At 38.1% G+C, this 12,970-nt stretch overlaps 1 protein-coding gene across 3 annotated transcripts in view; it reads left to right on the top strand.

The window, feature by feature from the left end:
* The window catches only part of CHD1 (chromodomain helicase DNA binding protein 1), a 76,952-nt gene that overhangs the window by 3,000 nt on the left and 60,982 nt on the right, over positions 1-12,970 (top strand). For 2 of the 3 annotated variants that reach the window (XR_003119889.1, XM_025388528.1), the window contains exon 2: positions 1,476-1,676. Coding sequence is in view for 2 of the 3 variants with exons in the window: in XM_025388528.1 (XP_025244313.1) it covers positions 1,624-1,676 (53 nt within the window). In the remaining variant the exon portion in view is untranslated. Of the gene's footprint in view, positions 1-1,473; positions 1,677-12,970 lie in introns of those variants that run through there. The other variant, XM_025388529.1, reaches the window with a different exon arrangement.

The following is a 12,970-nucleotide window of genomic DNA, read 5'->3' as shown; positions in this document are numbered from 1 at the left end:
CCAAACCTCTTTCGAGTGCAGCTCTAAAAACTTAACAGGAGCAAAGCAACTGTTAAAAGACAGGGGACTGAAGACGTTTGATAACTTAGCTTAGTCCTCATGGAGACACTTGAGAGGACAGAGCACTGTGTGCGCTTGGAGCTTCAGAACTTAAGGTTGTGAAAGGGTTTCAGAGGACTTTTTCGGGTAAGGGAGGTGGAGGAGAAAGGAAGTTAAAAATGTACAGAGAAAGCCATTTTGAGGGACGAAAGGAAAGTGAAAAGGAAAGAACGAAAAGGGGAGTGAACTTTTTAAAGGAAGAAACGGGAAAGGTAGTTTGTTAACATCGATTTTTTAAGACTTAATTGTTCAGTAAGGCTGTTTGACTAGGGTGAGATTAATATTTAACATTAGGAATAAATGTTGAGTAGAACAGTTACTTTTTAGATAACCTGTGCTTGCAGAGTTTTCTGGACTGTAGTCTAGAGAATTAACATCCTGATCCAGATGCAGACTTTGCTATCATTGAGTTGGTAACAGTCTGTTTCCCTCCCTCTTTTGTGGAAGGGAAATAATCGTAGGAGTGAATTCTCTTTGCTGAGGTCGGAGGACAGCTCTGCTCTCAGTTGGCTGTCTCGGTACTTTCTGGCTGGGGAAGGATCTGACGTCTCCTTCCCCCGCTTCTTCCTCTCCCTCCCCTGCCAGAGATCTCCTTTGTTTATTCGTGGATGGCTTGTAGGTGATTCTTCAGTGTTGTACTGAAATCTCTAAAGGTGGAAATGGTGTGTCTTGGTTCATTATTCTTGCCCCAATTTTTTTATGTAAAAAAATCAGATATAGTGGATATTCTATTACCTTTTTAATTTTTTTCACAAAATAAAAACCAAGTGCAAACTGGTTATTATTTAAATGTTACCCCACTATCCGTTTACCTGTTAAAGAACACATTTATTTTGATCTGTGCATTTTTGTTGAGATTATATGATATCTTTTATTTGCCTGTTCCTCCCATGGGAGCGTTTTCAAAACTTTCTCACTCAAGTGTATGAAGTTCTTGGTGGCAGGAATGAGAGCTTGATTAAAGGTAACCTCCCCCTGCCCCCCACTTCATTTATTCGACCAAGTTATCTAATAAGACTCCGTTATCTACTCTTGGGATGTATGCACATGTTACATCGTATCACCTTGCTTTAGGAGTCCATGCAAACATTGTTAGATAGTTGCAGTTTCAGTTAGTCTCTCAAAATCATATCACTCCGCAAATATTTTAATTCTTCTGTCCGAAGTATACTAGCAGTAGCATACTAAATTCCAGTTAGTAGTCAGGAGTGTGGTTACTAGAAGTCTAGGTATTTTAAGTATTTAATAAAAGGCCTCCACTTCTTCGTTACTACCTGTAGTCTAATTGGCCTACGTAGATTTGTATGTTTTAAACAGGGCTTATTTACCTTTTTTCTGTAGGAAATTTTCTTAATTTGTTAATATATTTTCTTTAGGTGAATGAAAGGAGAGTCCCAGAAAACCTGTGACTGTTGAAGAAAATTTGTCTGTGAATTTTTATATTCAAGGAGTCAGTATTTATATTCATCTTTTAAACTGGGAAGATTTATATTTTACTTTAAAACTTCTTGATAATAATTTACAATGAATGGACACAGTGATGAAGAAAGTGTTAGAAACAGTAGTGGAGAATCAAGGTAAGTAAGCACTTTGTTATCATTTGTTTACTATGAAGAGAGTTGAAAACTTCACTCTCTTTTTTCTTTATTATTATTGTTGTTGTTTAGTTTTCCTCATAGGTAGCAGAGTTTTCAGGTTTTCCTTTTAGCTATCCAAAATACTAAAAAAATTGTGATACACGAACCTTTTCTCATAATACAGGTTTTAATTTTTTTCATTCAAATACACAGTAGGTCTTAAATATAGAAAGTTTTTGTTTACCTAAATCTATTTGGAAGTTTATATTTGAGCTAATAATTAAGCTGGAGCATGTAAAATAGATTTAAATTGTTTTGACTGTTAGTGAAATTTCTAGATGAAGGCAGTAAAAGTTTTTTCACTCATCTTTTTCTGGCATTTTGTCTTCTATACCTGTACTGTTCAGTATGGTTACCACTATTCACATGTGGCTATTTAAACTTCAATTACAAAATATTCAGAATTTACTTAGTCGTACTAGATACATTTCAAGTACTGAATAATCATATGTGGCTAGTGGCTACCATATTGGACAGTACATAGAAAAGTTCTATCACTGGAGAAAGTTTTAGACAGTGCTGAGCCAAACATTTGTTGAAATATTACTGCGCCCTGTTTTATTTTCAGATTGGAGTTTTAATTATCTGTGAAGGAGTTAAGAGTTCTTGCTTGGGCCAAGTGTTTGCAAAGAAGATTCTTCAAATTCTGTAGCTCCCAAATTTTGAGTTATCTGCACATTAATTTACAGTCTGTGTAGTTATGTGCATTATCATATTTAGAAATTAGAAATGTGGAGTCAAACTGTTTACTTATTCCATTTCTGTCTCTTATTAGTTGTGTGAATTAGGGCAAATTAATCTCTGAAGCTCTGATTTTTGCCCCATAAAGAGAGGATTACACTATTATCTTATTTAAAGTTCATGGCTAGGTTTGGTGGATCATGCTTGTAATCCCAGCACTTCGAGAGGCTGAGGCAGGAGGATCACTTGAACTCAGGAGTTGGAGACCAGCTTAGGCAGCATAGTGAGACCTTGTCTCTAATTTATAAAAAATAAAATTAAAAAAAATTTGAGGATTGAGATGCTTCATGTAAAGGGCTTAAAATATTTTCTGAGATAATGAGCACTGAATATTTGCTTATTGTAACCAGCATGTTTTGTGTAACACAGGATACTATATAACAAAAACATTAATTACAGTGATGGTGACATGGGGGTAGACAAGAAACGGGAAAGTTTTGGCAATTAAGAAGATTAAGAAAAATGTTAGATAGAAAACTAAAATTAAGTAGTGGTATTTGTATTTAATCTGAAACTTGGACTTTTCTTTTTCTTTTTTTTTGAGACAGAGTCTCACTCTGACGCCCAGGCTGGAGTGCAGTGGTGCGATCCTGGCTCTCTGCAACCTCCGTCTCCCAGGCTCAAGTGATTCTCTTACCTCAGTCTCCAGAGTAGCTGGGATTACAGGCGCAGGCCACCACTCCCAGCTAATTTTTGTATTTTTTTTTTGTAGAGATAGGGTTTCACCACGTTGGCCAAGCTGGTCTCAAACTCCTGTGCTCAAGTGATCCACCTGCCTCGGCCTCCCAAAGTGCTGAGATTACAGGCGTGAGTCACCACGCCCGGCCTGACACATGGAATTTTCTGACCTAACTAGTTATACTTTAGTGTATCAGCTTTCATAGGTACCGTTTGGATGAACAAGAATATCATATAGAATAAAATAAGGAACAGTTATGGAAAGCAGCGTTATTGAACAGGTATAGTCTAGGAGTTATAAAACCTGAGTTGATGCTATCTCTGCATTAATTAGAACTCATATGATTGCCTCCACTCTAAGGATTGAACTGATATTGAAGTTTCACCTTAATTAATTACAAAGTGCATTGTAAAGTTTCAAACAGTAAAGTTTTACTAGAACCACTAGAGTTGAGGTTTAATTAAAAGACTTAAATCTCAGCTTTGATTCAAATCTCTGTAGGTATGCTGACTACTGACTACAGTTAAGTGAATAGAAGAGTCATATTGTCCACCCACAATTTTTTTTTTTCCGAGACAGGTCCTCACTCTGTCACCCGGGCTGGTGTACAGTTGTGTAGTCTTGGCTCACTGTAGCCTCTGCCTCCACCTCCTGGGCTCAAAACGGTTCTCCCACCTCAGCATCCTGACAGGCGTGCATGCTACCACATTCAGCTAATTTTAAAATTTTTTGTAGAGATGAGGTCTCACCATATTGTCTCAGCTGGTCTTGAACTCATGGGCTCAAGCAGTCCTCCCACCTTGGCCTCCCAAAGTGTTGGGATTACAGGTGTGAGCCACCATACCCGGCCTCACATTTTCTTATTCATAGTTGCAATGAAATGTGTAGTAGGTAGAAATATCTAGAGGAAACACAGGAACCAAACTACTCATAAAATAGGAAATAAGACTCTTGGGAGTAAATCCTCTAGTTGGATCTGTCTAGCAGACAGATCATGTGCTGGTATATTCTGACTACTTACCTGTTCCAATATTTTATTTATTTTTCTGCCATATCTAAAGTGAGGAGGAGTAATTGGTCTAATTTGATACTACAGGTGAAAAAAAATTAAATCTTGTGGCTGGGCGCGGTGGCTCACGCCTGTAATCCCAGCATTTTGGGAGGCTGAGGCGGGCGTACTAAGGCTGGGAGTTCGAGACCACCGTGACCAACATGGAGAAACCCTGTCTCTACTAAAAATACAAAATTAGCTGGGTGTGGTAGCCTGTAATCCCAGCTGCTCGGGAGACTGAGGCAGAATTGCTTGAACCCAGGAGGTGGAGGTTGTGGTGAGCCGGAGATCGCGCGATTGCACTCCAGCCTGGGCCACAAGAGCAAAACTCCTTCTCAAAAAAAACAAATTAAACCTTGTGAAATCTAATTTAAGGAATCTTTTACAATGCATACTCATCTTAAATAATTGCAAAGCATATTTCTTTAATTATTCAGAGTTGTTAATTTTGTGTGCTTCTGAAAAGTGTGGTTATCTAGCTTTTACAACCAGCTTGGAGTTTATCAGGAGAAAGACCTTCTTTTTTGCCTTCATTTTCTTTCTTACTGCTGCTATAGCTATGCTCTACAGTCATTAACACTCTATTCCCGCTCCTTTCCCCAGAAGCGTTTGTCATAAGACATTACAAAGAAGGGAGATTGTGCCTTGTTAAAAGACTGAGGAGGTGAACTTTAGAGGTAGAGGGATTTTCTTGCAAAAAAACAAAAGCTTCTATAACTATGAATATTAATATAGAGTAATTTTTTTTCTTTTTTTTGAGCTGGAGTCTTGCTCTGTCGCCCAGGCTGGAGTGCAGTGGTGTGACCTCAGCTCACTGCATCCTCCACCTACCGAGTTCAAGCAGTCCTCCTGCCTCAGCCTCCCGAGTAGCTGGGACTACAGGCATACACCACTGCATCCAGCTAATTTTTGTATTTTTAGCAGAGACAGGGTTTTGTCATGTTGGCCAGGCTGGTCTCAAACTCCTGACCTCAAGTGATCTGCCCACCTTCGCCTCCCAAAGCACTGGGGATTACAGGCATGAGCCACCGTGCCTGGGCCCCTAATACAATTAGATGAGAAATATACTTTGTTTTTAAAGTTGATATTCATTGTAAGTAGCTTTCTAAAGTAAATTTTGATTTTTTAGTGGCTAGAATTCTATAATGTATTTTTGCTTCAAAATTTCCTTTTTCCTTTGTAAAAGTTTATTAAACAGAATAGAATTAAGAAAGAATTCATTTGGCATTGGCAGGTTACAGTTAGCTTTCTATTGAAAAAAAATTTTTTTAAGTGTTCTGTCTGGAGAGCTCTCTGTAACTATTCACTGAAAGGAAGAATACACAGGAAAATACGTCTCTTTGGCTATGCTATTACTGACAGTCTTGAAATTTATTTACTAAGAAATGTGGGCCAGGATGCACCTGTATAACAGTTATAGCTCAACACAAAGTTTTATATAACTGAAGTTAAGGTTTTTAAAGATAATGCTGGAAGATTTCAAAGCATCAGTTTGCAGCTGTGTGGATTTGTGGTGGTATTTGCAAGCAAATTTTTCAAATCCTGGTAGACTTTTTTTTTAATTTGTTTGTTTGTTTGTTTTTTTGAGATGTAGTCTCACTCTGTTGCCCAGGCTGGAGTGCAGTGGCATGATCTTGGCTCACTGTGACCTCTGTCTCTTGGGTTCAAGCAATTTTCTGCCTCTGCCTCCTGAGTAGCTGGGATTATAGGTGCCTGCCACCACGCCCTGCCAATTTTTGTAGTTTTGATAGAGATGGGGTTTCACCATCTTGGGTAGGCTGGTCTTGAACTCCTGACCTCATGATCCACCCACCTCGGCCTCCCAAAGTGCTGGGATTACAAGCGTGAGCCACTGTGCCTAACCGACTGTTTTTAGTTTTAAATAAGTTATCTTGAGTGATGATTTACTTCAGGAATGGCTATACGGTGAAAGATCAGAATGGTATATGAGTTAACTTTCAAAGATACTACTTTTCTGTATATAGTCATAAGATAATGTGTGGGCAAACATTAATGTGATGTTATCCCTTTTACTCTGCTTAAGTGGTTGCTTATTTAAGATGTTGATGACTGATGGGTTGTATGTGGTGCAGTTTTGTGTTTTAAAATGAATATTACGTTATGATAAATGGAGAAAATGTTTAAACTTTTTTTAAAATGGGGAATATTTAAAACTACAGAAATAGAAAAGTTGCTCCAGTTGTGGTCCATGGACCAGCAGTGTTGGCATCACTTGGGAGCTTATTATAACTGTAGAACTTTATGCCTTGCCCCAGACCTACTGAATCAGAATCTTCATTTTAACAAGATTCCCAAGTGATTCTTACGTATTAAGTTCATACACATTTATATGAAGCTATTCATCTGGAGTCATAGCATCTTGCCACTTTTTTTGTTATTGATGTTGTTATATATGGTTTTCATTTTCTGGGAACCTCCAATGAACTGTGTCTTGAGCAAGACCAGCAAGAGGCTAGGTAAGTTTTATTTCTTCGGAAACAGTAACAATGGCAACCGATGATTGTTGAGCTCTTACTGTGCCTTAACCTAGCATGATGCACATGGGGCGTTGTGCATTACTTGAATTATCACAGTTCATCCTCACAAAACTTCTGTGAAGTATAGTGTTATGATTCCCACTTTCCAGATGGGGAAACAAGATTTATAGCCATTTTATATATTTTTTAGTTCTTTTTAAAAAAACTATTGCCTAAACTCTATACTTTACTTGGATTTCATTGATTTTTCTATTAACTCCCTCTTTTCTGTTGTAGGATTAAATCCAGAGTACCACATTGCGTTTAGTTGTCAGATCTCCCCAGTCGTCTTTGTGAGAGTTTCTAAGTCTTTCCTTAGTTTTCATGATCTAAACCATCTTGAGAAATACTGGCCAGGTATCCTGTAGAATGTCTTTGAAATCTAGATTTGTCTGTTGTTGTTGTTGTTGTTGTTTTTTTTGAGACGGTGTCTTGCTCTCTTGCCCGGGATGGTGTGCAATGGCGCGATCTCTGCTCACTGCAACTGCCGTCTCCTGGGTTCAAACGATTCTCCTGCCACAGCCTCCTGAGTGACGGACTACAGGTGTGCGCCACCATGCCTGGCTAATTTTTGTATTTTTAGTAGAGATAGGGTTTCTCCATGTTGGGCAGGCTGATCTTGAACTCTTGACCTCAGGTAATTCACCTGCCTTGGCCTCCCAGAATGTTGGGATTACAGGTGTAAGCCACCATACCTGGCCTTGTCTATTATTCTTAGGATAAACTAGGGTTATTGGTTTTTAGAAGAATACCACAAAGATAAAGTGTGCTAGTCACATCATGGGAAACATGTTATCCTCATGACATTACTGGTGGTGTTAACCTCCATCACTTGGTCAAGGTAGTATTTGCAAGTTTCTCTACTATAAAGTTCCCTTTCCATAATATATTCTTTGGAAGCGAGTCACTGTGTCTAGCCTACTTTCAGGAGGGTTGGGTAGGAATTAAATTCCATCCTCTGGTGGGGGGAGTATTTACATATATTAAATGGAATTTCTATAAGGAAATTTATGAATCGTTTATGTGTGGATTTATATGTGTGCTTATATGGATTTAGTGGATTATATGTAATCCACTAAACTGGATTACAACTCTATAAAATACATATTTGTGTATAATATTTATGTGTTTATGTATAATAGGTACTTTTATGTACCTAATGTATAATAGTTGACTTTTTTGTTACTTAAATTGATCTAGCCTTGGCTCTTGGAAGCTTTCTTAGTTTGGCTTGTATGTTTCTTTTACATACTCCCTTACTTTCACCCTAGAATCAGCCACTCTCCAAGGAGCCTTGGTTCCATTTTTGTGGAGAATGGTATTAGAAACGAAGATTTGGGTACTGGGTATGCTTCTTGATATTCAAGTGTCACTGCTTTTATTTCCTCTCAGTGAACAAAGTGGACAGTGCTAGGTAATATATATAGATACACTATGTATACCTACATATCTATAGTAATTTCTGTATCCTTCCATCTATATACATACCAACTCATACATAAACATGAGTTCATACCGATGGCTCCAACTCTAATCCTGTACTATAGGGTTCATTCTAACCTTTGTTTCTTATTCCTTTGTAACTTCCTTATTCAACAGTGAGAAACCTGGCTCTCACCATCCACCATTTATGTGCTTATATATTCACTCCTAATATGCATGTAAAGCAGTTTTAGAATTTTTAGATATACTTTATCAGGAGAAACTAATTTCCCAACTAAAATATGGTGTTTATGTACAGTACACTTTAATATTTAGCCTTTAAGTTTCTAGTCAAAACACTGTTTTCTGATGTTGGTCAAGTTCATTTTTCCCTCACCCATTTGAGTGTAATTATGTGATAAATTTGTAATAAAATTAGACTCATTTGTCACAATATGCATTCCATCCTGTGATCCTCATCATACCGGTTGATTTTTACAATTTGTGTATATTAATACTTATTCCATGAGGCACTGTTCTGTGGGTTTTGACAAGTGCATAGAATAATTTATTCTCTATTCCAGTACTGTACAGAACCATTCTTTCATCTTAAAAGGTCCCAGATCTACTGAACCAGAATTTCCATTTTGACAAGATTCCCAGGAGAATTGTATTCATGTTAAATTCATATGCATGTATATGAAGCTGTTCACCTATAATCATTCAGCATCTTGCCATGTTTTAAAGTTATAAATTAACTTCAAGAAAGACTGTTATAATCTAGGGGTGATAATGGAATAGCCAGTTTAAATATACAATTGAGTATATTCAAATTTGTGGGACCAAATGGGCATGAAAGTGAGGTAAAAAGAAAATGGAGGGTAAATTACTGGAGTCATTTAATGAGCTAGTTGGAAAGTTTTCATAGCATGCTTTAACTTTTGTAATTTCAATAATGATGAGAAATGCAGTTTGAAAAGAAAGGAAGAACAAATAATATGTATTCAAAAAGGTGTTAGAGGGGAAGTTTTTGTTTGTTTGTTTGTTTTTTTAAGACAGAGTTTTGCTCTGTCGCCAGGCTGGAGTGCGGTAGCATGATCTCAGCTCACTGCAGCCTCTGACAAGTGATTCTCCTGCCTCAGCCTCTCGAGTAGCTGGGGTAACAGGCACATGCTACCACACCCAGCCAATTTTTGTATTTTTCGTAGAGATGGGGTTTCACCATGTTGGCCAGGATAGTCACGATCTCCTGACCTCGTGATCCGCCCACCTTGACTTCTCAAAAGTGCTGGGATTACAGGCGTGAGCTACCGCACCTGGCTTAGGAAGATTTTTATAGAAGTCATAGTCCCCCAGTAAAGAAGTGTGCAAGTCCCCTAATAAGGAGAATATGTTTGACATCTAGCTTTGCAGTTCTTTACCTGAGGTTTATTCATTGTTAAAAGTTTTTGGCCAGGCGTGGTGGCTCACGCCTGTAATCCCAGCTCTTTTGGGAGGCTGAGGCGGGTGGATCACGAGGTCAGGAGATCGAGACCATCCTGGGTAACACGGTGAAAACCTCTTCTCTACTACAAATACAAAAAAATTAGCCAGGCGTGGTGGCAGGCACCTGTGGTCCCAGCTACTCGAGAGGCTGAGGTAGGAGAATGGCGTGAACCCAGGAGGCGGAGCTTGCAGTGAGCCGGATCGCACCACTGCATTCCAGCCTGGGCGACAGAGTGAGACTCCGTCTCAAAAAAAAAAAAAGTTTTTGTGTGGGTTAGTTCCAGGTGAAGGAAGGAAAAGGAAGCATAGCAGAAAAAACACTAGCCATGGGGAGTGTATTCCCCATGTGAATGGGTTGGAACCACTAGTTTTAGGGAGAAATTCCAGGAATCTTGTTCCAAAATAAACTTGTATATGTGACTGAGAAAATTAGTGTTTATGATTGAAAATATATTATCTATCACTATGGTATGAGGTGACTGTTGAGTCAGAAGTCAACTTTAAATGTTAAATTGTGCTCAGAAGTTTCTTTGGTGTAGATAGATTGAGATCTAAGTTATTGATATTAAAATATGTAGAGACAAAGCTGGAGATGTGCAAAGTTCTATTCAAACAGTACTGACTTCTGGAATTCAGTGTCTACAGTATGTCTCAGAACTGAGGCATAAGACACAAGAATAGTGGGTTAGTCTTAATGAGAATGACTCCGAATAGCTATTTCTCAGTTCTACTGTTGTTGCCTTCAGAAATACAAGTGTTTGTTTTCTGATAGTTATTTAGATGATTGAGCACTTACTGTGTGGTAGATATCATGGGATTCTAAAATTTGAGTTCCTTTAAAGCTTATAATCAAGAAAGAGATAAAAGTCTTCAAAAATACATATATATATCAGGTGAATACCATAAATGCAGAGAGATACCAAAATCTGTGGCCGTTCAAATGTAGGAGTGCGGTTTGATCATAAGGACAAGTATCAAGCCCAATATTAAAATGAAGAGAATTTTTTTTTTTTTTTTTGGTTTCTTTGTTTTTGGAGGGATTGACTTAAACCATGATAATCTTAAATTTCACATATGTTAAAAATGTCCTGGTAATGTGACTTTGGTGGTAAGGCATTTTGACAGGATTAAGCAAAAAGCAGAGTGATTTAATTTTTATACTAAGGAAAAGTATGTTAGTAAAAGATCGTGAGTCTTAAGATCAAAAGTTTTTATGTCAAGGCATGGGGCCTTTGGAAAAGAGTGAAGTAACAGTCTAAATTCCTAGAAGCCTAAAACAAGAGTCTTTTTGTTTTTGTGCTTGATACTGATTATTATTACTTCTGTAATACTGTTTTCACAGTTCTAAATGATTCAGTCCTCAGTTACATTAGTAAACGGCAGAGGTTTGATATGAAAGGAAAATTTATAGTAAAAGAATCAGAATTAGTTGTATATGGGGTACCGAAATTCCTAATCATCTTTTATCTATTCCAGTTTTAGAATGTATTTTATAGTGAAGGATTAACCTAGTGTCCAACCTAGTATCTGATACATACTACATTGTTTATTTCACTTTTTTTAATCAAATGACTCACAGTAAAAGAAGTTTTTTCTTAGGTGCAGTACAGACCTATAGGTATATGCAGACAGATGAAATACTACATAACAAATAGTTTTGTTTAAAATTATATATTGCTGGTAACTTCATTTTTTTGTGGCAGTATTCGTTAAAGTAATATAAAAGCATATAAATATTTTAAAACCCTTTTTTTTTTTTTTTTTGGCGGTAGAGTTTTGCTCTTGTTGCCCAGACTGGAGTGCAATGGTGCAATCTCAGCTCACCACAACCTCCGCCTCCTGGGTTCAAGCGATTCTCTTGCCTCAGCCTCCCAAGTAGCTGGGATTATAGGCATGCACCGCCACACCTGGCTAATTTTGTATTTTTAGTAGAAACAGGATTTCTCCGTGGTGGTCAGGCTGGTCTCGAACTGCCGACCTCAGGTGATCCGCCCGCTTTGGCCTCCCAAAGTGCCAGGATTACAGGCGTGGGCCACCGTGCCCTGCCAAAACCTTTTTAAAAAAGCAGACTAAGTATCAGTAATCTCTTTAAAATTGAACTTTATTTATTTATTTATTTTATTTTATTTTTGAGACGGAGTTTTGCTCTTGTTGTCTAGGCTGGAGTACAATGGCACAGTCTCAGCTCACTGAAACTTTCACCTCCTGGGATCAAGCGATTCTTGTGCCTCAGCCTCCCAAGTAACTGGGATTACAGGCATGTGCCACCATGCCTGGCTAATTTTTTGTATTTAGTAGAGGTGGGGTTTCACCGTGTTGGTCGGACTGGTCTTGAACTCCTGACTTCAGGTGATTGACCCACCGCAGCCTCCTAAAGTACTGGGATTTTGGGTGTGAGCCACTGCGCCCAGCCAAAATTGAACTTTTAAATGTAGACATTATTTGTGTTAACTGAAATATTATTATTAATAATTTGAAGTTTATGTTAAAGTAGTGAGAGTAGTAAAATGAGCCCCATGTACACACCATACAGCTTCAACATATTTCGATTCATAGCCAATCTAATTTAATCTCAACTCCTATTACTCTCTCCAACCTCACTTGATTTTTTGGAAACATAATTTCTGTGTGTGTTAGACTTCTACCTGAGAGATAATACTAAAGGGGGAAAAATCATTAAGATTTGCCTGGTTGTTATAACTATAAATTAAAGATTTAGAGATTTTCATGCATGTCATAATATTGTAATAAATTTTGTATGTATGTTAGGAAACTATTTTTCAATGACTTTTCAATGTATATATCCATAGCCCTTATTTCTCATCTGGTCATTCTCTGCTTACAGAAAATACTTTCTCTCTTTTTTTTTTTTTTTTTTTTTGAGAAGGAGTCTGGCTCTGTCGCCCGGGCTGGAGTGCAGTGGCCAGATCTCAGCTCACTGCAAGCTCTGCCTTCCGGGTTTACGCCATTCTCCTGCCTCAGCCTCCCAAGTAGCTGGGAACACAGACGCCCGCCACCTCGCCCGGCTAGTTTTTGTATTTTTTAGTAGAGACGGGGTTTCACCATGTTAGCCAGGATGGTCTCGATCTCCTGACCTCGTGATCCGCCCGTCTCGGCCTCCCAAAGTGCTGGGATTACAGGCTTGAGCCACCGCGCCTGGCAGAAAATACTTTCTCTTGAGTTTATCCCAGGTTCAACACAACTAAGTAATCATCTTTGCAATCAGTCATGTTAAAAGTTATTCTTCCTAGTATCGCTCCACTTTCAGCAGTTTTAAATTTCTTCAGTTAGAAACTTTAAGGAGATAGAATCATATTGT

This window comes from Theropithecus gelada, chromosome 6 (assembly GCF_003255815.1).
Source record: "Theropithecus gelada isolate Dixy chromosome 6, Tgel_1.0, whole genome shotgun sequence".
Lineage (NCBI taxonomy): Eukaryota > Metazoa > Chordata > Mammalia > Primates > Cercopithecidae > Theropithecus > Theropithecus gelada.
The sequence above is the reverse complement of the archived record's forward strand: the minus strand, read 5'-3'. Positions and strand labels throughout refer to the sequence as shown.